General features: G+C 37.2%; 1 protein-coding gene across 1 annotated transcript in view; it reads right to left on the reverse strand.

The window, feature by feature from the left end:
- The window catches only part of LOC108718692 (obscurin), a 235,192-nt gene that overhangs the window by 44,071 nt on the left and 165,951 nt on the right, over positions 1-25,170 (reverse strand). Inside the window, exons 101-109 of the mRNA XM_041565749.1 lie at positions 24,455-24,571; positions 23,265-23,429; positions 22,249-22,407; positions 21,954-22,131; positions 18,452-18,565; positions 18,068-18,235; positions 17,830-17,932; positions 14,844-14,973; positions 14,517-14,622 (exon numbers count right to left, since the gene is read on the reverse strand). Of these exons, the coding sequence (XP_041421683.1) occupies positions 14,517-14,622; positions 14,844-14,973; positions 17,830-17,932; positions 18,068-18,235; positions 18,452-18,565; positions 21,954-22,131; positions 22,249-22,407; positions 23,265-23,429; positions 24,455-24,571 (1,240 nt within the window). The remainder of the gene's footprint in view (positions 1-14,516; positions 14,623-14,843; positions 14,974-17,829; positions 17,933-18,067; positions 18,236-18,451; positions 18,566-21,953; positions 22,132-22,248; positions 22,408-23,264; positions 23,430-24,454; positions 24,572-25,170) is intronic.

Below are 25,170 nucleotides of genomic sequence, written 5' to 3' on the forward strand. Positions count from 1 at the left end.
GTTCCATAGCTCAAGGTCCTGGTAGAAACCTCTGTTTTAAAGCTTGGTGGTCCATTGTCTACAGAACGTTGGACTTCTGTGCAGTAGGAAGGCTTAATGTTGAATGAAGGCAATGCAGAAGATGGAGTACTCATGCTAGCCCCAGCCATGGAGGTTTCATTCATACTGAAAGAAACATTTGAGGATCCCATTAAATTCATCCTGCTCATCCTTGATGCTGCCATAAATATTCCACCAGTAATGTTTTCTTTAAAGTTATGAAAAAAGCTTTGCCTTGGTTTTGGTACCATGGGTCTTCCCACATTTAACAACACAGGCTTGCCGATTGTTGGCTCATTAATTTCAGCCTGTAGGACAGAGATTTCGCAAGGTTCCTCTTTGGTTATATTTGGGTCATTTTCATCACATCCATAAGTCTCTCCTTGGCCTGGAACATAGTCTTCAAGGTCTTCAAATGTCAGAACTTTCCCATCACAAGTGAGAATTTTTCTATCTCTGTTTTTTAGGTCATCGTCTTCTTCTTCTGATGGCTCTTCAACAATGACATCTTCTACTTCAAAGGGTATCTCTTGCTCTAAATTTTCTGATTCAGAAACATTTTCTTTGCTAGCTAATGATGAACTTTCTACTGCATCTGAAACCCCAAGTTCCATTTTAGTTTCTGTTTGAATAGGACTATTTCTGTGCTGTACAGCAGAATATCCAGTGGTAGCAGCAACATCATTTGAGAAGCAGTCATCGTCCTCTTCTGAAACACACTGTAAATGTAGGTTATCATCTAAATTGGAACCCTCCTCTATAAGTCCATAATCCATTGATGTGATATCAGTATCCGTTAAACCACAAGAAGTAAGTGAAGCTTTTGATTCTTCCACTGATTTGTTATTAGAGTTGTTTGTGTTGGGATCATCATGAGGGGGACGTCTTGGTCGTGTGAACTTCCTTCCACTGAAATCATCTTTCTCTGGTTTGGCTGGTGATGTTCCTCTTTTTCTAGGTGGCAGCTGAGATTTTTTTACCTTAAATTCAATAATTTCCTCCACTTCAAAGTACCTGGTCTTTTGTTCTTCCACTCGGGAATGTGCCCCTCGCTCATCTTCTGGTTCCGTCACAAATAGTGTAGGGAGCACGGTCTTTCTGGTTTCTTGTTCAGGCCTATGAACAAACTGTTTGGCTCTGGATACAAATTGAGGTTCTGGTGTTGACACTTCAGATCTTGGTTGCCTTGATGGGGATGCAGAGGCAGGACGTGAAGGAGAAAATCCAGGTCGGCGCCTCATTCTTGGACTTTTCACCACAGTAGTTATTGTCTCCTCTCTAATGATGTAAATGTGCAAATTAAAGTTTGCAGGATACGCCAGTCACATGTCCCCCATGCTAGGTTAGTCAAGTGAATCTTAACACTGATTTCATCATGCTGGACTAATGGCACACACACATACAATTTTGTAGTTAAAAACACAAATAAAGCACAAATGTATTTATGGAAAATGTGATATTTAAGGTAATGCTGTCTTGGGAACTTATGTCAGCCCAATTATTTCATCTGATAATTTCTACATTATTTGTATTTTTGTCTTAATGCAAAGTCAAGCAGCGATTTAATGAAGTACCAAAAACAGAGGTAGCCTTACGCATATAGTGTTGCCATAAAACGGTGTCATCTTTATTTCCAGGTAATTTTCCTGTATCTGTTATTTTGTTGTGAGGACTAGACCCAATGGTTAGACCCAAGGTCTTCCACTTTTTGACAACTACAGCACTAGGGTATAGTGCAGTGTTCAGTATAATATGGGCTAATATAATGGATATCTGGAGAATTTCTCTATTCAGTCACTAGTGGAAGACAGGCACTCGGGAACTATTAAATATGACCTCATGAATGTTCTACAATGTGATCCAAAAGGAAGGCAACCAAAAATCTTGAGGATGCTAAGCAGTTCTTCCTTTCAGATGGAAACATTTCCTCTCAGATCACTTTCAAATGTGTAACAAATCATAATGATATCATTTCTGACATTGAAACTGTTTTTGCACCTCACTAAGGAATCACTTATTAGAGAACTCCATTCTCTACCTATTCAATTACTCATGGGGAAATCTCCCTTCTTCCAGTCTAAGAGCATCTTAGTCTTAGTCCCATCTTGCATGTTTATTTAGAAATTCTATGGCTGTTGGGAGACAATACAGCGTTTCCGGGCAATATTCAGGTCAAGGAGAGACGACCATTTACTTGAGTGTTGTAGACAATCAAAAATGAGAACGTATGAAATGAAGTTCTGCATGAGATGAATCATAATAATCTGTTGCTCAAAGGGATAACTGAAAGGAGGCATTGGATGTGTTATTATCATTTGTTGAATGACAGTGGAAATGGTGCAATTTCCTTTAAATCCATTGTACATTACAAACAACTTGTTCTATTTGTAAATACTGTTTAGCTTTCCATGCCTGGGGACCTGTTTAGGGGATGTTTTAGTGCAAACATTAAATGCTTATTTTGTTGCCGTCAGAAAGCCATTTCCTTCTCTCAATTGATGAATCCTGACAACATAACAATGGCCTTAGTTTAAATACAATTTCAACAATTGATTACCCAATGCCATTCATGTACTTCTTTACGAGTCAGTGATTTATTCTTGAAGGAACCAAGCGGGTTTTATTTTCCTGCTAATAATTTTACAGAAAATTATTTATATGAATAAAAAATGGCTTCTGCTCGCAGAATTAGCCAGCCCTGATCGATAAACGTTAAAGGGCAAATTTAACAGAATTCGGAAATTCTTCTCAACAATACTCACTGCATATCTGTACATGATAAACAATGCGGAAAGTTTCTAGCATCATTTTTTGCTCTCGGGTATTTACCATTTCTCGCATTGCACAAGTTTCTCAAAAGCAATGCAAAAATTCTTTGACTAAACTCAAGAATTCTGATTCCTCTTTCCATTTAGACACAAACTGATCTGTCCATTTGTTTGAATGTAGATTGGAGTCTTCAAGCCTTGCTGAAATCTTAATTTTATGTCTTCCTTGAAAACTGTGCCTATATCTCCTACAGCCCTATTTATTACAGCTGGAACTGTTGCACCATGTTCATATTCTGTTCACTTAACCCAACTGTAAGGGAGCCTCACTGGAAACTTTACTGGATTGTTCAGGCACTAAAGTTTTATGGAAGAATATTTGGAGTCTGAAGTCTATGGGGCTGATTTATTCAAATTTGCAAGACTATTTCTGAGAAAATCGCAGAGAAAAATGACGATTGTGAATATTTTTAAATGATCTGCACTTGAATTATTGAAATTGTCTCAAAAACTCAAATGAAAAAAATTGTAGGCTAAAAACTATAGTTTCTATAGAAATCTAGAGAAGTCGACGGGAGGTATATTTTTAACACGCAAGCTATTTTAAAATTAGATTTTTTTTAATGAATGGAATAATGTGGTTTTCGAGGCAATAAGCACATTTGGTTCAAATTTCTTCTTCGGGCTCTTGGACACAAGCATTTTGGGTTGTGCTCCCCTGCATTCTGTTTCAATCAGAAAATATTTATTTCCCAAAAATATTTATCAAATATTCACTATAGTTGGGGTGCATGTTTATAGCTACAGCAACTTCTCTTTAAGTAGCACAGCCAAGTTTAAAACTGTTAGAGGTTGACTTGTGCATTTTCAAATTTTTTTTTTTCTGAAAGTCGATTACAAAAAAAATCTCAAACTCAGTTTTTTTCCACAGTTGAGTTTTTTCTAGGGATGCATCAAATCCACTGTTTTGGATTTGGCTGAACCCCCGAATCCTGAGCACAGGCTCAGACAAACTCAATTCTTCTTTATGGTCCCGTCCAATGACGCATGTAAGCAGTAAATGCAAATGGAATGCAACATGCTGCATTCCACCTGCTTTCGGCGCTTACATGCGTCATTGGACAGGACCTTAAAGAAGAATTGAGTGTGTCTGGGCCCATGTCTAAGAGCTCCTAAATATGCAATGTTTGAGTTAAAAAAAAACTTAACCGTGGAAAAAACTCAACTGAGCTTGAGATTTTTTTGTAATCGACTTTCAGAAAAAAAAAACAAATTTGAAAATGCACAAGTCAACCTCTAACAGTTTTAAACTTGGCCAAGTTAGTGCTACTTTAAGAGAAGTTGCTGTAGCTATAAACATGCATTCCAACTACAGTGAATATTTGATAATTATTTTTAGGAAATAAATATTTAGAATTGATAATTGATAATTGATATTGAGATATCAGTGGTTTATTGCCATACTTTCTCTGTAAACCATTTTCTTTATTCATTCCCCAAATAACTCAAAAAGTCAGTAACAATCCTGATGACTTATACCAGATTGAGTGTTTGGGACCAGTAACATTTTAAAATTTGGGAAAAAAATTGTAGAAAAAAGAACATTGGTGGATCTGGTATTTTGAAAAGTCTGTGGGGCTCATTTATAAACACTGGGCAAATTTGCACCTGGGCAGTAACCCTTAGCAACCAATCAGTGATTCGCTTTTTTCAGCCAGCTGCAGGTTGAGCAGTGAAAGCAATCATCTGATTGGTTGCCATGGGTTACTGCCCAGGAGCAAATTTGCCCACTGTTTATAAATGAGCTCCACAGTGTGTGCCTTCAAGAAAACCAAAAATGTAAATTGCATGGGAATACACACGGAAGGCCAGTGTAATATGTATGTGCTGGTACTTGTGATGTTTCTATAGCATGGAATATGTAGGCTACTCTGATGGCAAAGCATTAAATCTGTTAGGTCTATGTATAAATCAGATGATGAAAATTAAGGGTGCATCGTTTAACGCCATGACAGATTTCAGCACGTGCAATGGCTCATTAAACTGGCGGCAGCACAGAAAGACAGCATGTGATGTACAATGGGATCATGTTAGGAGAACGTGCAGAAGATGCGCAGACACACATGCATGTACAAAGAACACAAGCGGCACTTACATGATGATGGTTTTCTTGGGCACTTTAGTCTCTTGCTCAGTGACTACAAAGAAAACAGGATGAACAGCATGGGGTTAGAAATCGGCAGAAGCTGGAATGATCGGTCTAACTGGGTTAAGGTAATTAAGAGGAACCTAAATGGTCAGCTAGAGCACCCATGCTTCTGGACACAACATGGACATTTATTCTTGTTTTCTTAGGTAGAGGAAAGTCAAGATCTATTGAAATGGGCTGTGGTCAAACTCAATCCCAAAATGACCTTAAATGACCCCATTCAAGAACTGCACTTCACAGCTACAGGGTGATCTTGAGCTTGAATGAACAGCACTGAATCCTCTGTAACAAATGCCCATCAAATACGCATTTTCCCCTTATATCTCCAACAGCTGCCAAATTTAGTTTATGCTTTAAGGGCTGGAAAAGAAACCCATGGCCAAACTGTGAGACATTGACAACCCCAGCTCATGAGTTGGTACAGGTTGCACAGTAGCCAGAGTTATCCCATAGTCATATGTATGACTGTCCCACATCTATGTGCCCAATAGCTAAGCTTTATTTCTAAGGCTCGTTAGAATGAGGTGGCTTAAAAATAATGAAAGCAAATGTAATTATCAGCATTTTTTTAAGTTTACATTACAAATGTACATGATTTTATTTGTACAGGTATGGGACCTGTTATCCAGAATGCACGGAGCCTGGTGTTTTCCGGATAAGGGATCTTTCTGTATTTTGGATCTTCATACCTTAAGTCGACTAGAAAATCATATAAACGTTAAATAAACCCAATAGGCTGGTTTTGCCTCCAATAAGGATTAATTATATCTTAGTTGGGATCAAGTACAAGCTACTGTTTTATTATTACACAGAAAAAGGAAATCATTTTTTTTTAAAAAAAATTGGATTATTTGGATAAAATAGAGTCTATGGGAGATGGCCTTTCTGTAGTTCAAAGATTTCTAGATAACGGGTTTCCGGATAATGGATCCCATACCTGCACATATAATGACTGTAAAAAGCAATATCTGTCTGTCCCTGTCTGTTTTAATGGTACCTGTTGTCAGAACCAGCAGTGCAAAGAATAGCAAAGGGCATCTCAGGGAGAAACATGAGAGGCCTGGAAGTCACATGAAGCCATTTGGGATTTCTTATGGCCCAGAGCCCGACTGAGAGTTCCACAGGCACTTTAGTCATCAACTTTGACTTTGACTTTGATATTAAGAAGTCATGGCCACAATCTTTCATGATCTTCATTTTTTGAGGCTCTATTTGTATTTAAAGTAAATTATTCAATAACATGAAAATTATTTATTTATTTATTTATTTATTTAAGGCCAATTTTTTCTCATTGGCCTTTTAAAGGGGAATTATTAACCCCACGAGGGTGTTAAAAGTCTGAATAAAAAAGTACTCCAACTCAGACCTGCGGAGTTCCTGTAGAAGTCAATGGGAGATGCCCTGAAGATAGCCTGATCTTCGCTGGGTTTCCGGAAAAGTCGCGCTATTCGGTGTCAAATCCGAAAAAGTCATGGTATTCGGACGTCAAATACAAAAAAGTTGCGTTATTTGGGCGTCAAAACCGAAAAAGTTTCGGTATTCGGGGTTTTTTTCCGCACAAGAAATTTTTGGGAAAATATACTGATAAATAAGGGGGGGAAATCCGTGTGGATTTAGTTGGAGTAGTTTTCAGAAAATTCGGAGAAGTTTTCAGATTTTGATAAATAACCCCCTAAATACAACCAACAGGACTGTTTTGCCTCCAATAAGGATTAATTATATCTTAGGATCAAGTACAAGATACTGTTTTATTATTAAAAAAAAAAACAAAACCATTTTTTGCATTTTAAATTAATTTGATTAAAATGGATTCTATGCGAGACAACTTTTTTTGTAATTCAGAGCTTTGTGGAAAATGGGTTTCCAGATAATGGACCCCATACTTGTAATTGTTTTTTTAGGATCAAGCTTGCTGTGTTAAGCCTGAGAATTTAATAAAGCGTTACACTAGAAATGCAAAATATATTTAAATATAATACACAAAAGCCATGAATATCTTGTAAATGATATCCTTATAAACGGTGAGTTCTGATGTCATCAGTTATAAACGGTGAGTTCTGATGTCATTTCTGTCACATGACTCACTGAAATTTGTGTATTATAATAAATAAAGTAGCCCCAGTTGCAAAATATGAGGATATTAGAAGTTACCTTGGAGTTCCATGACCTGTATTAAAACACTCGGCCTTCGGCCTCGTGTTTTTATATGGTCATGAAACTCCTCGGTAACTTATAATATCCTTATATTTTACAAGAGGGGGGACTTTATTCACTATATATATATCTAAAAATATATATTTAAATACAAAATTATACTTATACACAGCTGAGATAACATTTAAACAAAGAGTCTACAGCAAGTTGGGTTCATGCAGTGCTATGGGGTATTGGCCAGGTATTGGGTAACTGTGAGACAGTAGAGTTGCAGGTCAGGTCTGGTAGCAGTCTTGCCCTTCCAGTCTTCTGCCGGTCCTTGGATGACATCACTTCTGTGTTTATGATGACATCATTTCCATGTAGTTGTTACAGGTAGAGTCAGGTAGAAGTTCCGAACAGGTAAAAGCTTAGGTCAGTGGGATTGGGCCAAGTGCGAGTAATTTGCTACGGTAATGTGAGGCAGCTTGGTGGCTTTCTTTTATTACTTCATCATCATAAAAGTCACAACGTTTTTACCAGGTTTAGTAACCTATGGATGATTGGATGCTACAGGTTACTAAACCTGTTGCAAACATTGCAGTTTTAATTACACTACCCCATATTAGGGATGCACCGAATCCACTATTTTGGATTCGGCCGAACCCCCGAATCCTTCACGGAAGATTCGGCCGAATACCGAACCGAATCCTAATTTGCATATGCAAATTAGGTTTGGGAAGGGGAAATCATTTTTTACTTACTTGTTTTGTGACAAAAAGTCACGTGATTTCCCTCCCCGCCCCTAATTCGCATATGCAAATTAGGATTCGGATTCAGTTCGGCCAGGCAAAAGGATTCAGCTGAATCCGAATCCTGCTGAATAAGGCCGAATCCTGCCCGAATCCTGAACCGAATCCTGGATTCGGTGCATCCCTACCCCATATATACCCACATTTTACTTCCCCTAATGAAAGATGGCTTTGATACTTGCAGCAGGACTTCTTACTCGCAGCAGAATGCAAAACAACTGGTGTTTGCAATGTGGGGTATCTTTTACCCAAAGCATCTTCCATAAATGACATACTTTAAACTTTCTTGGAAACGGAAAAGGTGATACTTGTCCTTTTATTGCATTTTTGAATGATCCAACTTGTACATAAAAGCGGCAGAGACAAAACAGAGTGACACATTGGCAAAGAAAAGAGGTGCTCCCGTTAATCAGAAATAAGAACATTGCCTAATAAAGACTCTTGTCTCGTTTATATTTGAAACACATTGATATAATGGATTTTTTTTTTTGTTTTGATGGCTAATTAATGCCTTAGCATTACCCACGTATGTAGGAGTGGGTACATTTTAAGATTCATTTCTTGTACATGTTCAAAAAGATTTTATTCCCAGCTAATAATAGAATATATGAGTTTCTATCTGGATGGTGGGCATAATGACACCTCCTCTTTTTACTGACACACAGACCTGCAGATTTTGGCTTTTCGGCTCTTGCAGCAGGAAAAACTGAGCTCCAACCAGGCAAAGGCCGAGAAGCTCCAGGTGACAAATAATTGGATTAAAAGGAAAATAGATTTTTATAACATTGCTCTATAATCCATTTATTTCCTTCAAATGGAAGTATCTGTCATAGCCAAGGCAATATTGCAACTCTAACCCATTGAAATTAATAGTAAAATATTTAGATACAGGTATGGGACCTGTTATCCAGAATGCGCGGGACCTGGGGTTTTCCGGATAACGGATCTTTCCCTAATTTGGATCTTCATACCTTTAGTCAATTAGAAAATCATATAAACATTAAATAAACCCATTAGGTTGGTTTTGCTTCCAATAAGGATTAATTATATCTTGGTTGGGATCAAGTACAAGTTACTTTTTTATTATTACACAGAAAAAGGAAATTATTTTTTAAAAAGTTGGATTATTTGGATAAAATGGAGTGTATGGGAGACGGCCTTTCCGTAATAAAGAACTTTCTAGATAAAGGGTTTTTCGGATAATGGAACCCATACCTGCAGTTTGTTACATCTCATACACATACAATGTGATTAAGAGGAAGATACAACATACTTATAATTTGAATGTATTTTCCTTTTAAATTGCCAAATGTCTGTTCTTTCAGGCCAAAAAAATCCAATTACAAACATTAAGATACTTTAAAAAAAAAGAAAAAAACAAAACAAAATGGCAGCACCACTACTTTGCATGGGCTAATTTATACAGCCATTTACAAAGCACACTCCAACGTGCATAACAAACTCTGGGATGGGCTGTACATTCCATACAAGGCACCAGAATGTACATAGGGAACAAAGCGAGGAGCAGCATGCACTGTTAAGTGCTATACAAACAGCCAAAGTATTTGTTACACGCCCCGCCCATTTACCCATCATTCTATTTGAATGTGTCCCTTGATGTAACTAAGTCAGTGAAAACAAACGACACCTACGGATGAGGGTCACGCCTTACTACAGGCCTTACCTACTTACTCATGAATGGGTCACATTTGTAACTATTTGAGAGACCTCATATATATACCCATCATTCTATCTGTAAGTAACTTAGTATGAATGATTTATTTACCAGTAGGTCCTTCCAGGTGTCAAGAGAAGAAGAAAAGAGGTTCCAGCTAAATATTGGGAAGGGGTTTGTTACAGTGAGAGCTGTGAAGATGTGGAATTGTCTCCCTGAATCAGGGGTACAGGCTGATACATTAGATAGGTATAAGAAGGGGTTGGATGGTGTTTAGCAAGTGAGGGAATACAGGGATATGGGAGATAGCTCATAGTACAAGTTGATCCAGGGACTGGTCCCATTGCCATTTTGGAGTGAGGCAAATTGGAGAGGCTTCAGATGGGTTTTTCGCCTTCCTCTGGATCAACTGGCAGTTAGGCAGGTTATATATAAACTTAAAAGGTTTAAATTGATGAACGTGTGTCTTTTTTCAACCTAACTTACTATATGAGCTAATTGTTTGAGCTTCAGGGAGGTCCAGGATATACACGGAATGGGATGCGTCATATGGTTCATCTACAAATGATGGACAAGGTGCAATAGGCCAATGTTTTTTACTTTGCTTCCCACCCAATGCCCAAAGGAGCAATTCTTTGCAGTTTCGGTATGGGAGCTGGTCACAGTAGTAGGACATGGGAAGATCCTGACTCACTTATGAGAATGGTTGGCTTCACTGCACATTCTATCAGCTCCTCGCCCTCAATCACCTTGATCATCAATCTGGTACAAGCTGCAGATCACCCAGTGTTATGGATAGGTGCCAGGAGGTTGTGTATTGGATTCTAAAGGACAGTGAATTATTGGTTCTTAGCATTCTTTCATTCCCTAGCCCTTCATAAATGAGCACAATAATCTTTTTGCTGGACATTCCCCCATAAGGAGAATTTGTGTGCACATGTTAAGGCAAAAGGACTGCAGTAAAGTTATAGTTGAGCACCCTGTGTATCAGGTTTGGCCAATGTTAGTGTTAGATCCTGATGTTTAGGTGCTCTAGAAGCACAAGACGCGTGAGGCTTGTTTAATGAGAAGCCCATAACTCCACTGGCGAGTGTGTTTAGACTAAGAATTCCAGCGAAACCCACCAATCTTGGTAGCCAAGTGTTAAGACTAAGGGTAGACCTTATGCTCGGTAGTTCTCTGGAATGCTGAAGGTGGCCCCGTTTTGTAAGTAATTTAGATGATGATTTAAGGGTCTTTGGAAATGCCAAGGGCTCTTGGTCATATAAAGTGATTGTCCTGTGACTGTTACTATGAATCATATGAGTACACAGACTTATTCAACTGCATATTTGTGTTTACTCAGATCAATGGGAGCAGCCATGGCTCTGACTACAGATCATCTATGGTCAATGAAAAATGGTCAAATCATCACAAAAGAGTTGATGTACTTGATACCAAACAATAACTTTTGTAGAAGAATGGAGGAATCTGGTTTTTAGGCAGCAAGACAAAGACATAGAACCTATTCGAAATCTAAATCATTAAAGGGGAGCTCCGACTTCCACACCAAAATGTGATAAAGAGGCCACATAACACAGAAACCCCTAATATACCCATCACAGTTACCTGTTTCTTCAAAAAAAATGAATAAATGCCATTTTCTATGCTGAAATCCAGCTGTTTAACAGTTCTTCTCTTTCTACATCATTTGAAATCCTGGCAGGGAAGGAGGGACTAAACACTGATGTTAAAAATTGTAACAACTTCTCCACAGCTTACAGACAGCATGCAGGAACTACATAACCCACAATGCATTGCACTGGGATGTTCCTTTCCTTATTGAAATCACATGTGCATGGAACTGTGGGGTTTGGAGGATGCAGGCTGAGGACAGATGGCTGTTGATACAAAGTAACAGTAGTCAGCCATCTCAGAAAAGTAGTCAGACAGATCAGCAGGAGAGCAGGGGGCTAGGCTTAGGGAACTGTTCCAAACCATTAAAAATCTTGAAAGGTCTGCATATTTTTTAATTGATGTATATTGCAAAGTTGCTTGAAATTATGTTTACTTTTCAAAAAGATCAAGCTCATGTTTTTGTGGAGTTCCCCTTTAATATAATCCCTTTAGCATTAGATAGAATTTCCAGACAATAAAGCAAAGAATGACCACATGCTCAGTTCAATTATATTAAAATCATTTAGTTCAACCTATTTTTTCCCCACATCCTTTCCCACAAATGACGTAGGACACCAATTCTAGGGATAGTTATGTTAGGAGCAGTTTCAGTGCATCAGTGCAGACGTCTCCATTTCCATCGGCCAATTGATACAAATCTCAATGTAATACAAATGGTGGCGCCCCAACTCTGTTCAAATTGTAAGATTCAGATGATTTAGCTACAGTTATGCTGTTCCTGCCTCTGAAAGACTGGGTACACCCTAAATATACGGGAACATTTAGAGAAATGACACACTCACTATATCAAGAGGTTCTTTTTTTTTTTTAATTATTCTTTAATTATTCATTGTTTTGTTTCTATTATAAAGCAATTGTTTTCCCTCCTATGGAGGTAAGAAGTTCACATGTTCTTTATGTCAAATAAATGATCACGCTTGTGCTTATTACAAGAACATTATACATTATATATATATTCAAAAGTACACCTTATAAAGTGCTGTATCATTGTATGTAGTCATTGAACTTCTATGGAACTAGAAATGACAAGCGATTCTCTCTTTGTTTCTCTCCAGGAATAATCTTATCAGAAACACTTATAGAGTGTGTAAGTGCTTGGTATTGTCCCACCTGCCCCTTGTTTTAACATCTATTAATATTTCACATATGTAGAGCAGGCCATTCAAATCTCTGACAGAGGTAAATATAGCAGGAACATACAATTTCAATATGTTATTATGAGACTGGTATGAAAATACATCAAAACCAACTCTACCTTGGCATTCCTTGCAAATGAGGCAAGGACAAGACAGGTCACAGCAGGACAAGTCAAGACAGGACTTTGGCACTGGAAACTTGAAAATGTAATGGTCAATGAGCCATTTAAGGTTGAGATAAAACCAATCTACTTATCAGTTTCCAGGTAACTCTCATCTCAGTTACACCATTGTCCAACAAGAACTTCACTCCTACCCTGCGGTTCTCATATTCAGTTGTACATATATGGCTAACTAGAAATAAATTTTACCCTAAACTTATCATAATGAGTAACTCTGGCATAAGTCTAGACACAGAAAGAATTTTATAGAATCAGAGAAGATAGACTGAACCAGGCAACCCAAAACAAATTTGGATTGAAGAAAATCAAAAGCCAACATTAAGAAACACTTTTTTTATAGAGGGAAATAAATACATGAAATATATTTCCAGTGATGGGACCAAGTAACTAAATGAATAAAGTCAAACTGTACAGGATTGATACAAAGTAAGTTTAAGGACAAACATGGACACTCCACTCAACTGTGTGTCTGCACCCAAGTGCAACTGGATAGTTTATGGAATTAATGGAGATAAGGGGCTTCTGTACTTATTATACAGAAGGATATTGGCCAGCATGGCAGTCCATTTAATACAGTGCCCTGTGGGTCCCACCCTGGCCAATGATCACTGATAACGTTCGCTTCTTCTTATACTGTAGATATATGGTGTATGTAAATGTATGTTCACTGCTTGTGCCACTAATAGAAATACTGATTAAATCTGAGCTGAGAATACACATCTAAGGGGTTATTTATCAAAATCCGTGTTTTTCCGATTTTTTTTAAATAAAAAAAAAAGTCAGAAAAAAACTAGAATCCATCATTTGACCTTATTTATTATTTAAAAAGCTTGATTTAATCGGTTCGGGTAAAACCTGGAATCACACAATTTTTTCAGAGTTTTTTCCCAAATTGCTCGATTTTTTCAGGCTTTTTCCCAAAAAGAGGGATTTTTTTTTGGATCTTTGCCTGAAAAGCCCAAAAAGGTCGGATTTTTGGGCTAATTCCAGTGCAGACCACAGAAACTTGAAAATACTATAGGGACCTCTTCCATTGACTTATACACAACCTCAGAAGTCAGAAATGGAGCATTTTTAAATTCTGGCATTTTGCTGGATCAGGCTTTAATAAATCTAGAAAAATTCCAGATTTCAAAAAAATCTGAAAAATTCCAGTTTTGCCCCAAAATACTTGACCGGAGTTTAGTAAATAACCCCCTTAGTTATTATAACATAAAGCTGATGGGCCTGTGTTTTGAATGATCAGATCAGCAGGACTAATTTTGTGGAGTCCTAATATTTTAGTTGGCTTGAATACAAAAGCAGTGGTGAAAAAAACAAAAAAAAAACATTGTATACATTAAAAGAGTTCACATAGAAGATACTTTCCACATAAACTGCATTTAAACTGCATTTAAACTGCATTTAAACTGCATTTAAAATGGTGGTTCATCTTTAAGTTAACTTTTAATAGATTAGCCAGTTCTAAGCAACTTTCCAACTGATCTTCATTATTTCTTTTTTATTGTTTTTTAATTGTTTGCCTTCTTCTTCTTCTGACTCTTTCCAGCTTTCAAATGAGGGTCACTGCCCCCCATCTTAAAACAAATGCTCTGTAAGGCTACAAATATTTTGTTATTGTTACTTTTTATTGCTCATCTTTCTATTCAGGCCTCTCCTGTTCATATTCCAGTCTCTTATTCAAAATTGCAAACTGGACAACAACTAAATAAAAGGCTAAATAACTCAAAAACCACAAAGAATAAAAAATGAAAACCAATTGCAAATTGTCTCAGGATATCGCTCTCTACATCATACTTACAGTTAATTTAAAGGCGAACAATCCCTTTAACAATATCTGAAATGACAATGATTTGTCTTCGGATAGATTTATAGATGACATTACCTTCAATAGTTATGGTCTGGTCTCCTCTCCTTTCTTGGGCTAATAGTGCCGGGGTCATGGGGCTTAGTTCTGCTCCACTACGAGCTGACCCAAGTCTGTTCACCAACTAAAAATGACAAATGCATTTAAAATCAAGTAAACTATTGTGCTTTAAATGTGCCCTTTATTAAGAATATATTCACTCTTGATAATGCGACTTGTATCTACTTCACTCCTACCATGATTTCAATGTTTTGTCGCAATGCCTATCATAATGGATGTTGCAATTGGGAAGGCAACTTATTCCTTGGATTTTAAGAGGATATATATTTATTTAGTGATACTTACCTCACATTCATAATAGCCTAGGTCATCGTTGGCAGCATTCTTGATCACAAGCACTAAAACACCACTTCTTGGTTCAGTGAAAGTTTGGTGTTTAGAGGATTCTGGCAATAGTTTTCCTTCTTTGTACCACCTGAAAACAAACATACATTGCGTGGGTGTCTTCCTCATGAAATTACCAGTTAAAACTACCCATTCCAGAATGTCCCATGGAGCCAGTTGTAATTTGATGAGAAAAACATACGTTGTTTATCAAAGGAAAATTTCATAGAAATCTATAGGAAAAACTAGAACAGAATTAAGAAATATGTTTTTTATTACCAAATTGCTTGGTTGTCACAATGGGCGAGAGAAAAAGGTTAATCATTAGTGATGGGCGAATAAATTTGCCAGGCACGAAATTGCGGTGAATTAGGACATTCCACCGGCAGCGATTAAATTCACAAAAACTTTTTATCTAAAAAGCTTGATTTTTATCGGTTCGGGAAAAAACTGAAATCACACAATTTTTCAGAGTTTTTTCCCAAATTGCTCAATTTTTTCAGGCTTTTTCCCAAAAGAAGGTTTTTTTTGGATTTTTGCCCAAAAGCCCAAAAAGGTCGGATTTTTGGGCTAATTCCAGTGCAGACCTGAAAAACTTTTATAATACTATAGGGACATCTTCCATTGACTTATACACAACCTTGGCAGTCTGAAATGGAGCATTTTCAAATTCTGCCATTTTGCTGAATCAGGCTTTAATAAAACTAGAAAAATTCCAGTTTTGAAACAAATCTGAAAAATTCCAGTTTTGAAACAAATCTGAAAAATTCCAGTTTTGCCCTTGGTTCAGTGAAAGTTTGGTGTTTAGAGGATTCTGGCAATAGTTTTCCTTCTTTGTACCACCTGAAAACAAACATACATTGCGTGGGTGTCTTCCTCATGAAATCACCAGTTAAAACTACCCATTCCAGAATGTCCCATGGAGCCAGTAATTTGATGAGAAAAACATACGTTGTTTATCAAAGGAAAATTTCATAGAAATCTATAGGAAAAACTAGAACAGAATTAATAAATATGTTTTTTTATTACCAAATTGCTTGGTTGTCACAATGGGCCAGAGAAAAAGGTTAATCACTAGTGATGGGCGAATAAATTTGCCAGGCACGAAATTGCGGTGAATTAGGACATTCCACCGGCAGCGAATAAATTCACAAAAACTTTTTATTTAAAAAGCTTGATTTTTATCGGTTCGGGAAAAAACTGGAATCACACAATTTTTCAGAGTTTTTTTCCCAAATTGCTCAAATTTTTCAGGCTTTTTCCCAAAAGAGGCTTTTTTTTGGATTTTTGCCCAAAAGCCCAAAAAGGTTGGATTTTTGGGCTAATTCCAGTGCAGACCTGAGAAACTTAAAAATACTATAGGGACATCTTCCATTGACTTATACACAACCTTGGCAGTCTGAAATGGAGCATTTTCAAATTCTGCCATTTTGCTGAATCAGGCTTTAATAAAACTAGAAAAATTCCAGTTTTGAAACAAATCTGAAAAATTCCAGTTTTGCCCTTGGTTCAGTGAAAGTTTGGTGTTTAGAGGATTCTGGCAATAGTTTTCCTTCTTTGTACCACCTGAAAACAAACATACATTGCGTGGGTGTCTTCCTCATGAAATCACCAGTTAAAACTACCCATTCCAGAATGTCCCATGGAGCCAGTAATTTGATGAGAAAAACATACGTTGTTTATCAAAGGAAAATTTCATAGAAATCTATAGGAAAAACTAGAACAGAATTAATAAATATGTTTTTTTATTACCAAATTGCTTGGTTGTCACAATGGGCCAGAGAAAAAGGTTAATCACTAGTGATGGGCGAATAAATTTGCCAGGCACGAAATTGCGGTGAATTAGGACATTCCACCGGCAGCGAATAAATTCACAAAAACTTTTTATTTAAAAAGCTTGATTTTTATCGGTTCGGGAAAAAACTGGAATCACACAATTTTTCAGAGTTTTTTTCCCAAATTGCTCAAATTTTTCAGGCTTTTTCCCAAAAGAGGCTTTTTTTTGGATTTTTGCCCAAAAGCCCAAAAAGGTTGGATTTTTGGGCTAATTCCAGTGCAGACCTGAGAAACTTAAAAATACTATAGGGACATCTTCCATTGACTTATACACAACCTTGGCAGTCTGAAATGGAGCATTTTCAAATTCTGCCATTTTGCTGAATCAGGCTTTAATAAAACTAGAAAAATTCCAGTTTTGAAACAAATCTGAAAAATTCCAGTTTTGCCCTTGGTTCAGTGAAAGTTTGGTGTTTAGAGGATTCTGGCAATAGTTTTCCTTCTTTGTACCACCTGAAAACAAACATACGTTGGGTGGGTGTCTTCCTCATGAAATTACCAGTTAAAACTACCCATTCCAGAATGTCCCATGGAGCCAGTTGTAATTTGATGAGAAAAACATACGTTGTTTATCAAAGGAAAATTTCATAGAAATCTATATGAAAAACTAGAACAGAATTAAGAAATATGTTTTGTTATCATCAAATCGCTTGGTTGTCACAATGGGCCAGAGAAAAAGGTTAATCACTAGTGATGAGCGAATACATTTGCCAGGCACGAAATTGCGGTGAATTAGGACGTTCCACCGGCAGCGAATAAATTCACGAAAACTTTTTATGAAACATAAGTCAATGGAAAAAATTTTTTATCCTCAAATTGAGTCTCATTCGTGAGTTTTCATCTGATAAATCATGAGATAACTGTTTCTCAGTTATTTTAATCTGGCCCACTGTATATATTTGCATGTGTTCTCTTGGGCTGCAGCCATCTAAATAGTTGTGCCTTCACCTTCAGATATATTTTTCTAATAAAATTCTTCTTATCATTCCACCAGCTGCCCTTTTGTGTCAAAGTTTTCTTTATAGTGTAGAGAGGAAAAAGACCATGTGCTGTACTTTGAAATGGGCATCCCTACATCTCCAGCCACTCATTCCCTTAGCCAATGACTCACCTTATCTGTGGGTGGGGAGCTCCTTCAATGTTGCATACGAATTGGGCGTCTTCACCATCCACAAAGTGAGCATTTCGAAGTTTATTGACAAACCTTGGGGGCACTGAAAATAAGGGAACACGATAATAATTTCCTTCATTTTCTCTACCCAACAAACTGAGAGGAGTAATTAGAACAAAACAAGATTGCATTATGCATGCATATAAGTACATGTCCGAAATTTCATTGAATGTGTTACCTTGAACAAGAATCTTCCCTAAAGTGCTGGCACTTCCGGCTGGGCTGGCTGCAAAGCACATGTACTGCCCTGAGTCCGCACCAGTCATGTTGTCCAGAATCAACGTGCAGGAGCCATCAGGATCCTCAATAATGATGTGATGGGGATCAGCGTCCACAGGTCTGCCATCTTGGAAAGGAGAAAATGAAATATATATTTTATTCCCCCATGAAAAGGTTACAGTTGCCCATCAACAAGAGCTTCATTAGGAAGGACATTGTTATGTAAAATAAAAAGAGTGTCGTTGCCTTAGGGCAGTACCTATAGTTGAGCCTCATAGGAGGACTAGATAGGTATTTGTATGGTAATAAATAATATTAGTAAATAAAATACACAGACAATTACCTTTATACCAGGCAACAACTGGTTTAGGTGTCCCTGTTACACGGCACGCCAGCTTGACAGTTTCTCCCAATTCGGCTGTGCAGTCTGCTAAAACTTCTATGAATTTTGGAGGATCTGAAAATGCACAAGTGTAATTTTATTCTTCTTATCTTATCACATCGTTTGTATTGTGGTTAGGTATTGGAAAAACACCTTTTGACACTCAGGGGCAGATTTATATAGGGTCGAATATCGAGGGATATTTAACCCTCCATAATCGACTGCGAATGTAAATCCTTCGACTTCGAATATCGAAGTGGAAGGATTAACCGCAAATAGTTTGATCGAACGATCGAACGAAAAACGATTAAACGATTGTTCGATTCAAAGGATTTTAATGCATCGGTCGAATGATTTTTCTTCTATCAAAAAATTGCCAGGAAGCCTATGGGGACCTAGGCTAACATTGTACCTCGGTAGGTTTTAAGTGGTGAAGTAGGGGGTAGTTTTTTTTAAAGAGACAGTATTTCATTTATTAACTGGTTGAATATTCGAACGATTTTTAGTTCGAATCGTTCGATTCGAAGTCGTAGTCGGAGGTCGAAGTAGCCAATTCGATGGACGAAGTAGCCAAAAAAACCATTCGAAATTCAAAGTTTTTTTTCTTCTATTCCTTTACTCGAGCTATGTAAATGGGCCCCCTAATCTCACTATCTACCTTCAATCTCCCAATTTCTCTTGGTTTTCTTCCTATTCTTCCTTCTACAATTTAGGTGAAGCTATAGTGGAGCCACCTTCTCTACATCTTTCTCTGGGGCTGCCCAAAGTTCCTGTCAATGTTAAATTAATTTTTTTCCTTCATATTATTTTTGATTCCACCCTCTCCTAACCACTTCTTATTACGGCATGTCTTGGCTACTGTAACTCTATTAATAAGCTTTCTTCTTCAGATGCTGCCACTATTCCAGTTAATAGTAAACATTTCTGTAATAAATTCTATAATAATAAATTTTTTTAAAAAAAATTCTATAAAATAAAATTCTAATAAACCTCAATAACTGGCAGATCTCTTCCTCCTCACTTGTCCAATCCCTACACTGTCTATTGATAGGATTCTGTATAAAGTAAAAAAAAGTGTAATTTTATTGAATTGTTCTTATAACATAGTTTGTATTGTGGTTTGGTATTGAAAAGCACCTTTTGACACTCAGGGGCAGATTTATTAAGGGTCAAATTTCGAATAAATAAAAAAAAAAATCGAAATTCAAATAAAAAAGACCAACCGAAATGTATTTAAAAAAATCTATTTGTTTTAAAGGTTTTTGTTCGAATTCGAATCATATGGATCAAAGTAACATCATATTCGATCGAATTTGATTCAAAGTATTTTCAAAAAAAACCTTTTATTTCTCAAAGTCCACCTATTGACTCCAAATAGGTTCTAGGAGGTCCCCCATAATCTAAAACAGCAATTCGGCAGGTTTTAGATGGTGAATGGTCGAAGTTGAATTTTTAAAGAGACAGTACATGATAAATTTCGATATTTGAATTTTCGAATTTTTTTCAAATTCAAATAGATTTTGGACTAGTGATGTGCGAATTCACGCGATTCGCCGCCAGCGAATAAATTCGCAAAACGGCCGCGAGCGGCAAAAATTTCGCCAGCGTCAAAAACGGACGTCAGCGTCAAAAACGGGCGCCGGCGTAAAAAAAACGGGCGCCGGCGTCAAAAACGGGCGCCGGCATCAAAAATGAGACGCCGGTGCTGTTTCGCGAATTTTTCGCCGTTTTGCGAATTTCGTGCGAAATTCACAAATTTTTCGGCAAAGCAAAACGGCGCAAATTCGCCCATCACTATTTCGGACTATTCCCTAGTCAAAGTATACAAAAATAGCTTGAAATCTATTTTTTTTATTTGCCCCTCAATCTCACTATCTTCCTTCAATCTGTCAATTTTTCTTGGTTTTCTTCCTATTCTTCCTTCTACAATTCAGGTCAAGTTATAGCAGAACCACCTTCTCTACATCTTTCTCTGGGGCTGCCCAAAGTTCCTGCCCCAGTCAAATTAATTCAGGTCACAGGCTGCCACCATTCCAGTTAATAGTAAACATTTCTGTAATCTAATAAACCTCAATAACTGCCAGTTCTCTTCCTCCTCACTTATCCAATCCCTACACTAGGGTAGTATAAAGTATAATAAAAGTCATTGATTTGCAGAGATGCCCACCACTCTATGATACATTTAAAACCTAGAGGTCCTCTCCTGGACTAGAATTCCTTTTCCCTTACATCTGACTTCCCCTTATGGTCATCCTCTTAAAAATAACTCTTTAAAGAAGTTTTATCTTCTTATCCCATAATAAGTAACCTCAGGCACTAATTTCTTACCTAATCCTATACTCCCATAATCAACATACTCTAATATGCCTTTAACAAAGGGGAGTTGATTTACTGGAGAAAAGATTCCAAAAAGTCCGCTATCATGGGACACTTAGGGGGTTTATTTATTAAAACTCAAATAAATCAAATTTTTTTATTAAAACAAAGTTGACCAACCTCCCATCTAAGAATTTAACTCATTTATCAATAACTCTTCTTGAAAAAGTCGGAGGGGAAAAATGTTGCAAAAAATATGTGCGTCACTATTTGTTAATATATAGATTAAGGGGACCATTAGTTAAACCCAGAATTTTTCTGGTTGAGTTTTTAAAGGGGAAATCTTGAATTTTAAGAGGAAAAAAAAGCTTGAATTTTTGAGATTTATTAAACCCCAAAGCTGCTAAAAATCCAAATTCAAAAATACTTCATCTCAAACCTGTCACGGTCATGTAGAAGTCAATAGGAGATAGTTAACAACTCTATAGTTGTTTCTTGAAATAGTGATCTGCGCTGGATCATCCAATAAAGTCAGGGTTTTCGTCCAATAATCTAGTTTTCATGGTAACAATTCGATAAAGTCTGTTTTTCGGGGTATCAACCAAACGCTTAGAATCGATGCAGTAATTTGTGTTTTTAAGGAAGAATTATTGATAAATGGGTTCACTTTGTGGAAGGGAGCTGTCAACTTTTTTTAATTTAATATTAGATTAATTTGAGTTTTAGTAAATAACCCCCAAAATGTTACTAAACATGAATATGAAGAATGCCAACAAACGTTCATACCAAACGAAAATGTAGGTCAAACTTACAAGTCTGCATTCAAAATGGTTCACTGAACTCCTGGATGAGTTAATATACATTTCTTGCCTTCACCAATCACAAGGCCTAAATATATCTAAACCCCAAAAAAAGTTCTGGAATCTCCTTCGCTTTCTCTCTTTTAAGAGGTTCTAGTGTCTCTACATAAACATTGTCCAGTATCCAACATAATAATCAAAATCATCAGGGTTCTATAGATTTTTAAGTATTTATGAAGGCAAATGTAGCTCAATTCATTATTAGTTCATAGATATATGTTGCTTTTGGACGATGAATTGGCTACACCCATAGAAACATGTCATTGTTCTTCTAATGAAAGACTTACTCCAGACTGGCATACTAAAGCGCTCTTGTATGCCACAGATTTCCTTCACCCATGAGCTTTTAATGATGACGGTTCGAGCCTGCAGCAGGTATTTCCGGACGGAGTCTTCCCGTTCATGCCATACCTCAAAAGCTCTGTCATCTCCTTCTATCTGATCATTGATGTCTATATTCGTCAGCTGAGACATGAGAAAAAAAGTCACACATACTCAAATCTAGAGCAGAATCTCTTTACTTTACAATAAGTAAAGGCAGTAGAACTTTCCAAAGGGGAAGCATCTCAAAAAGCAACAAACCTTCATCATGTTCTTGAACACATAGCTATAAGTGTCTGTCTTTGTGTCCCGCTTGGGTTTGCAGATGATCAGGTAGTTCTTGAACAGAAACACATGACGGTTGTGACCCTTCCAGGCCATTCGAGCTCCAGAAGCTCCTTCCCAAACAATGAAATGACCCTGAAAACAAGGACAGTTAGTGTTTATACAAATTTTCTGATTTAATTTAGATAATTGACAGCCATAGCAAAGCAGGCAAAGTCTATTCAGCAACATCAATGATAATTTGCTAATTGCAGCACTTGAGAGTCATTTCTCTGATTTTACATTCAGAAAGATTATTGTGTTGAGGGGGGATAAAAATGCTGTCTTATTATAACGATTCTAAAAGAGGCTTATAATGTGAATGTACACAACTAAGGGGCAAATGCATCAAGGGTCGAATATCGAGGGTTAATTAACCCTCGATATTTGACTGGGAATTAAAATCCTTCGACTTCGAATATCGAAGTCGAAGGATTTTGCGCAAATAGTTCGATCGAACGATCGAAGGAATTAAACGATCGAACGATTAAATCCTTCGAATCGAACGATTCGAAGGATTTTAATCCAACGATCGAAGGATTATCCTTCGACCAAAAAAAGTTAGCCAAGCCTATGGGGACCTTCCCCATAGGCTAACATTGACTTCGGTAGCTTTTAGGTGGCGAACTAGGGGGTCGAAGTTTTTTCTTAAAGAGACAGACTATCGAATGGTCGAATAGTCGAACGATTTTTATTTCGAATCGAAGTCGAAGTCGTAGTCGAAGGTCGAAGTAGCCAAAAAAACACTTCGAAATTCAAAGTTTTTTTTCTTCTATTCCTTCAATCGAACTTAATGAATGGGCCCGTAAGGTCTGACTTCTCCTTCTAAATTTTTGGCTATGAGTAAAGCCATCTTTAGCACATTTTTAATTAGCGATGGGGATCAATAGTTTGGTGCATTGTTTTGTTGCATAAAAATTGCAAAATTTTTCCTTTAGGTCTCATGATACTACCTGACGAATAGGTTCACCCAAGGCCTCTAGGGTTCCAGGGTAGTTTTCCATCATGGACACATGCAAAAAGTTCTCTGCCCGCCGAGTAAGAGCAGATACGATGGCATAGGCCTGTTCCAGCAATGCACAATTCTTCCCATTTCTTGCTTTGTTCCGGATGAGTTCCTAAGTCGATACATGCAAACAATCATGTCATTATATACTTAGACAATAGACTGACATCACAGCAGTAAATAAGATATAGGATAAGTGCTCAGATGACAGTGGAAATGTCCATGAAGCAGTGAGCACAGGTCTTAAAAAACAATGGACTAGAAAGTCTGTATAACCCAAAAACGGAAAATGCTTCACAAATTTCTGACCAGAACTTGATTATTGATGTAGAAGTTCTCACTGTGTACGAGCCTAAGCATGTGCTTTCAAAACATTCCTGCCCCCCCCCATTTTATAATTCTCATATTTGTTGTCTATATTTCTTATGTTATTTTAAATAGTGAAGTGATGGTCTTTCAGGTCTATGTCTTTATAGTTGTGTCTCATTATCTGTCTCTCTGTTCTTCATGTTTTTGTACACAATGGCTCAGATCCTGGTAGTTGACAAAGCCTTGACAGTCCAGTCAGTCAAGTCAGACAGATAATCATAATACAATATGAATGATCAGTTGATCCAGTTGTAACTGAGTAGCGATGGGAAAGTTTTTGAAACTTGGTCAAAATCATATTGTCCTAACACTCCTCAACTCGCTACACTGAAACTCAAGACCCGTTCCTCTTGACCCCTCCCAGATGTCTTGGATAACTAAAAACTCGGACCAAAATCCCTCTGACCAGAACTCTGACCCAAATTAATTTTCTAATTGTGATATTTGTTGTCTATATCCCTTTTATTATTTTAATTAGAGGAGTAATTGTCTTTCAGGTCTAGGTCTCAATATTTACATTGTGTCTCATTATCTGTCTTCATATTTTTGTACACAATGGCTCGGATCCTGGTGGTTGACAAAGCCTTGACAGTCCAGTCAGTCAAGTCAGAGAGATAATCATAATACAATATGAATGATCAGTTGGTCCCAGTTGTAACTAAGTAGCGGTAGGAGTTAATGTTTTTGAAATTTGGTCAAAATCATGCATTCATACACTCCTCTTGACAATCACTAAAACTCTAACCAGAATCACAAATCAGTGTTCACCTTAATAATGACTTGATATCGCTGGATCCTGTTTATGGGCCTTTCCAGATAATGTTGCAGAGGAAGCACAGGAGGCTTGGATGGATCTGACAGCGCCAGTCTTTCTTCTGAATAGTTCTGTAAAATAGTCAGTGAGATTTCAGTGTGGTAACAGCTTGATGATGTAACATTGACAAATATTCATACTGTAAGAAATTGTTTTGGGATGTTGACTTCATTTGGTAAATTGCCTTACTGTAGCTTAGCAGGAGACAACAATGCCCTTAGTAAATATCAATTGTTTTCAGATATCAAGGGGGTTATTTATCAAACGTTCAGTTGATTTTTACACAAAAAAATTGAGTTTTCGAGGGTATTTTTTAGTCAAAATTTTCAGGTTAAAATCTTGAATTTTTTGAGATTTATTATACCCCAAACCTGGAAATAGCTCAAATCCAAAAATACACCATCTAAAATCTGTCAAGGTCCCTTCAGCAATTTGAAAATGTTTGTAGCCTTAGTTTGTCCATAGACTTCAATGCATTTGTGAATTTTTTGGCAAAGCGAAACGGATCAGATTAGCCCATCACTTCTCACAAACCCTACAAACTCGACCTTTGATAAATGACCCCCTAAATATCCAGTAAGGCTGATCCTCTGGCCTGGCAGCATAAAAAAAGAAGAGAAAAAAAGAAGAGAAAAAAGGTCTCTAAAAGTAAAGGGTTTATGAGAACCCC

The sequence above is a fragment of the Xenopus laevis genome, chromosome 6L (genome assembly GCF_017654675.1).
Source record: "Xenopus laevis strain J_2021 chromosome 6L, Xenopus_laevis_v10.1, whole genome shotgun sequence".
In the NCBI taxonomy this organism is placed as follows: Eukaryota; Metazoa; Chordata; class Amphibia; order Anura; family Pipidae; genus Xenopus; species Xenopus laevis.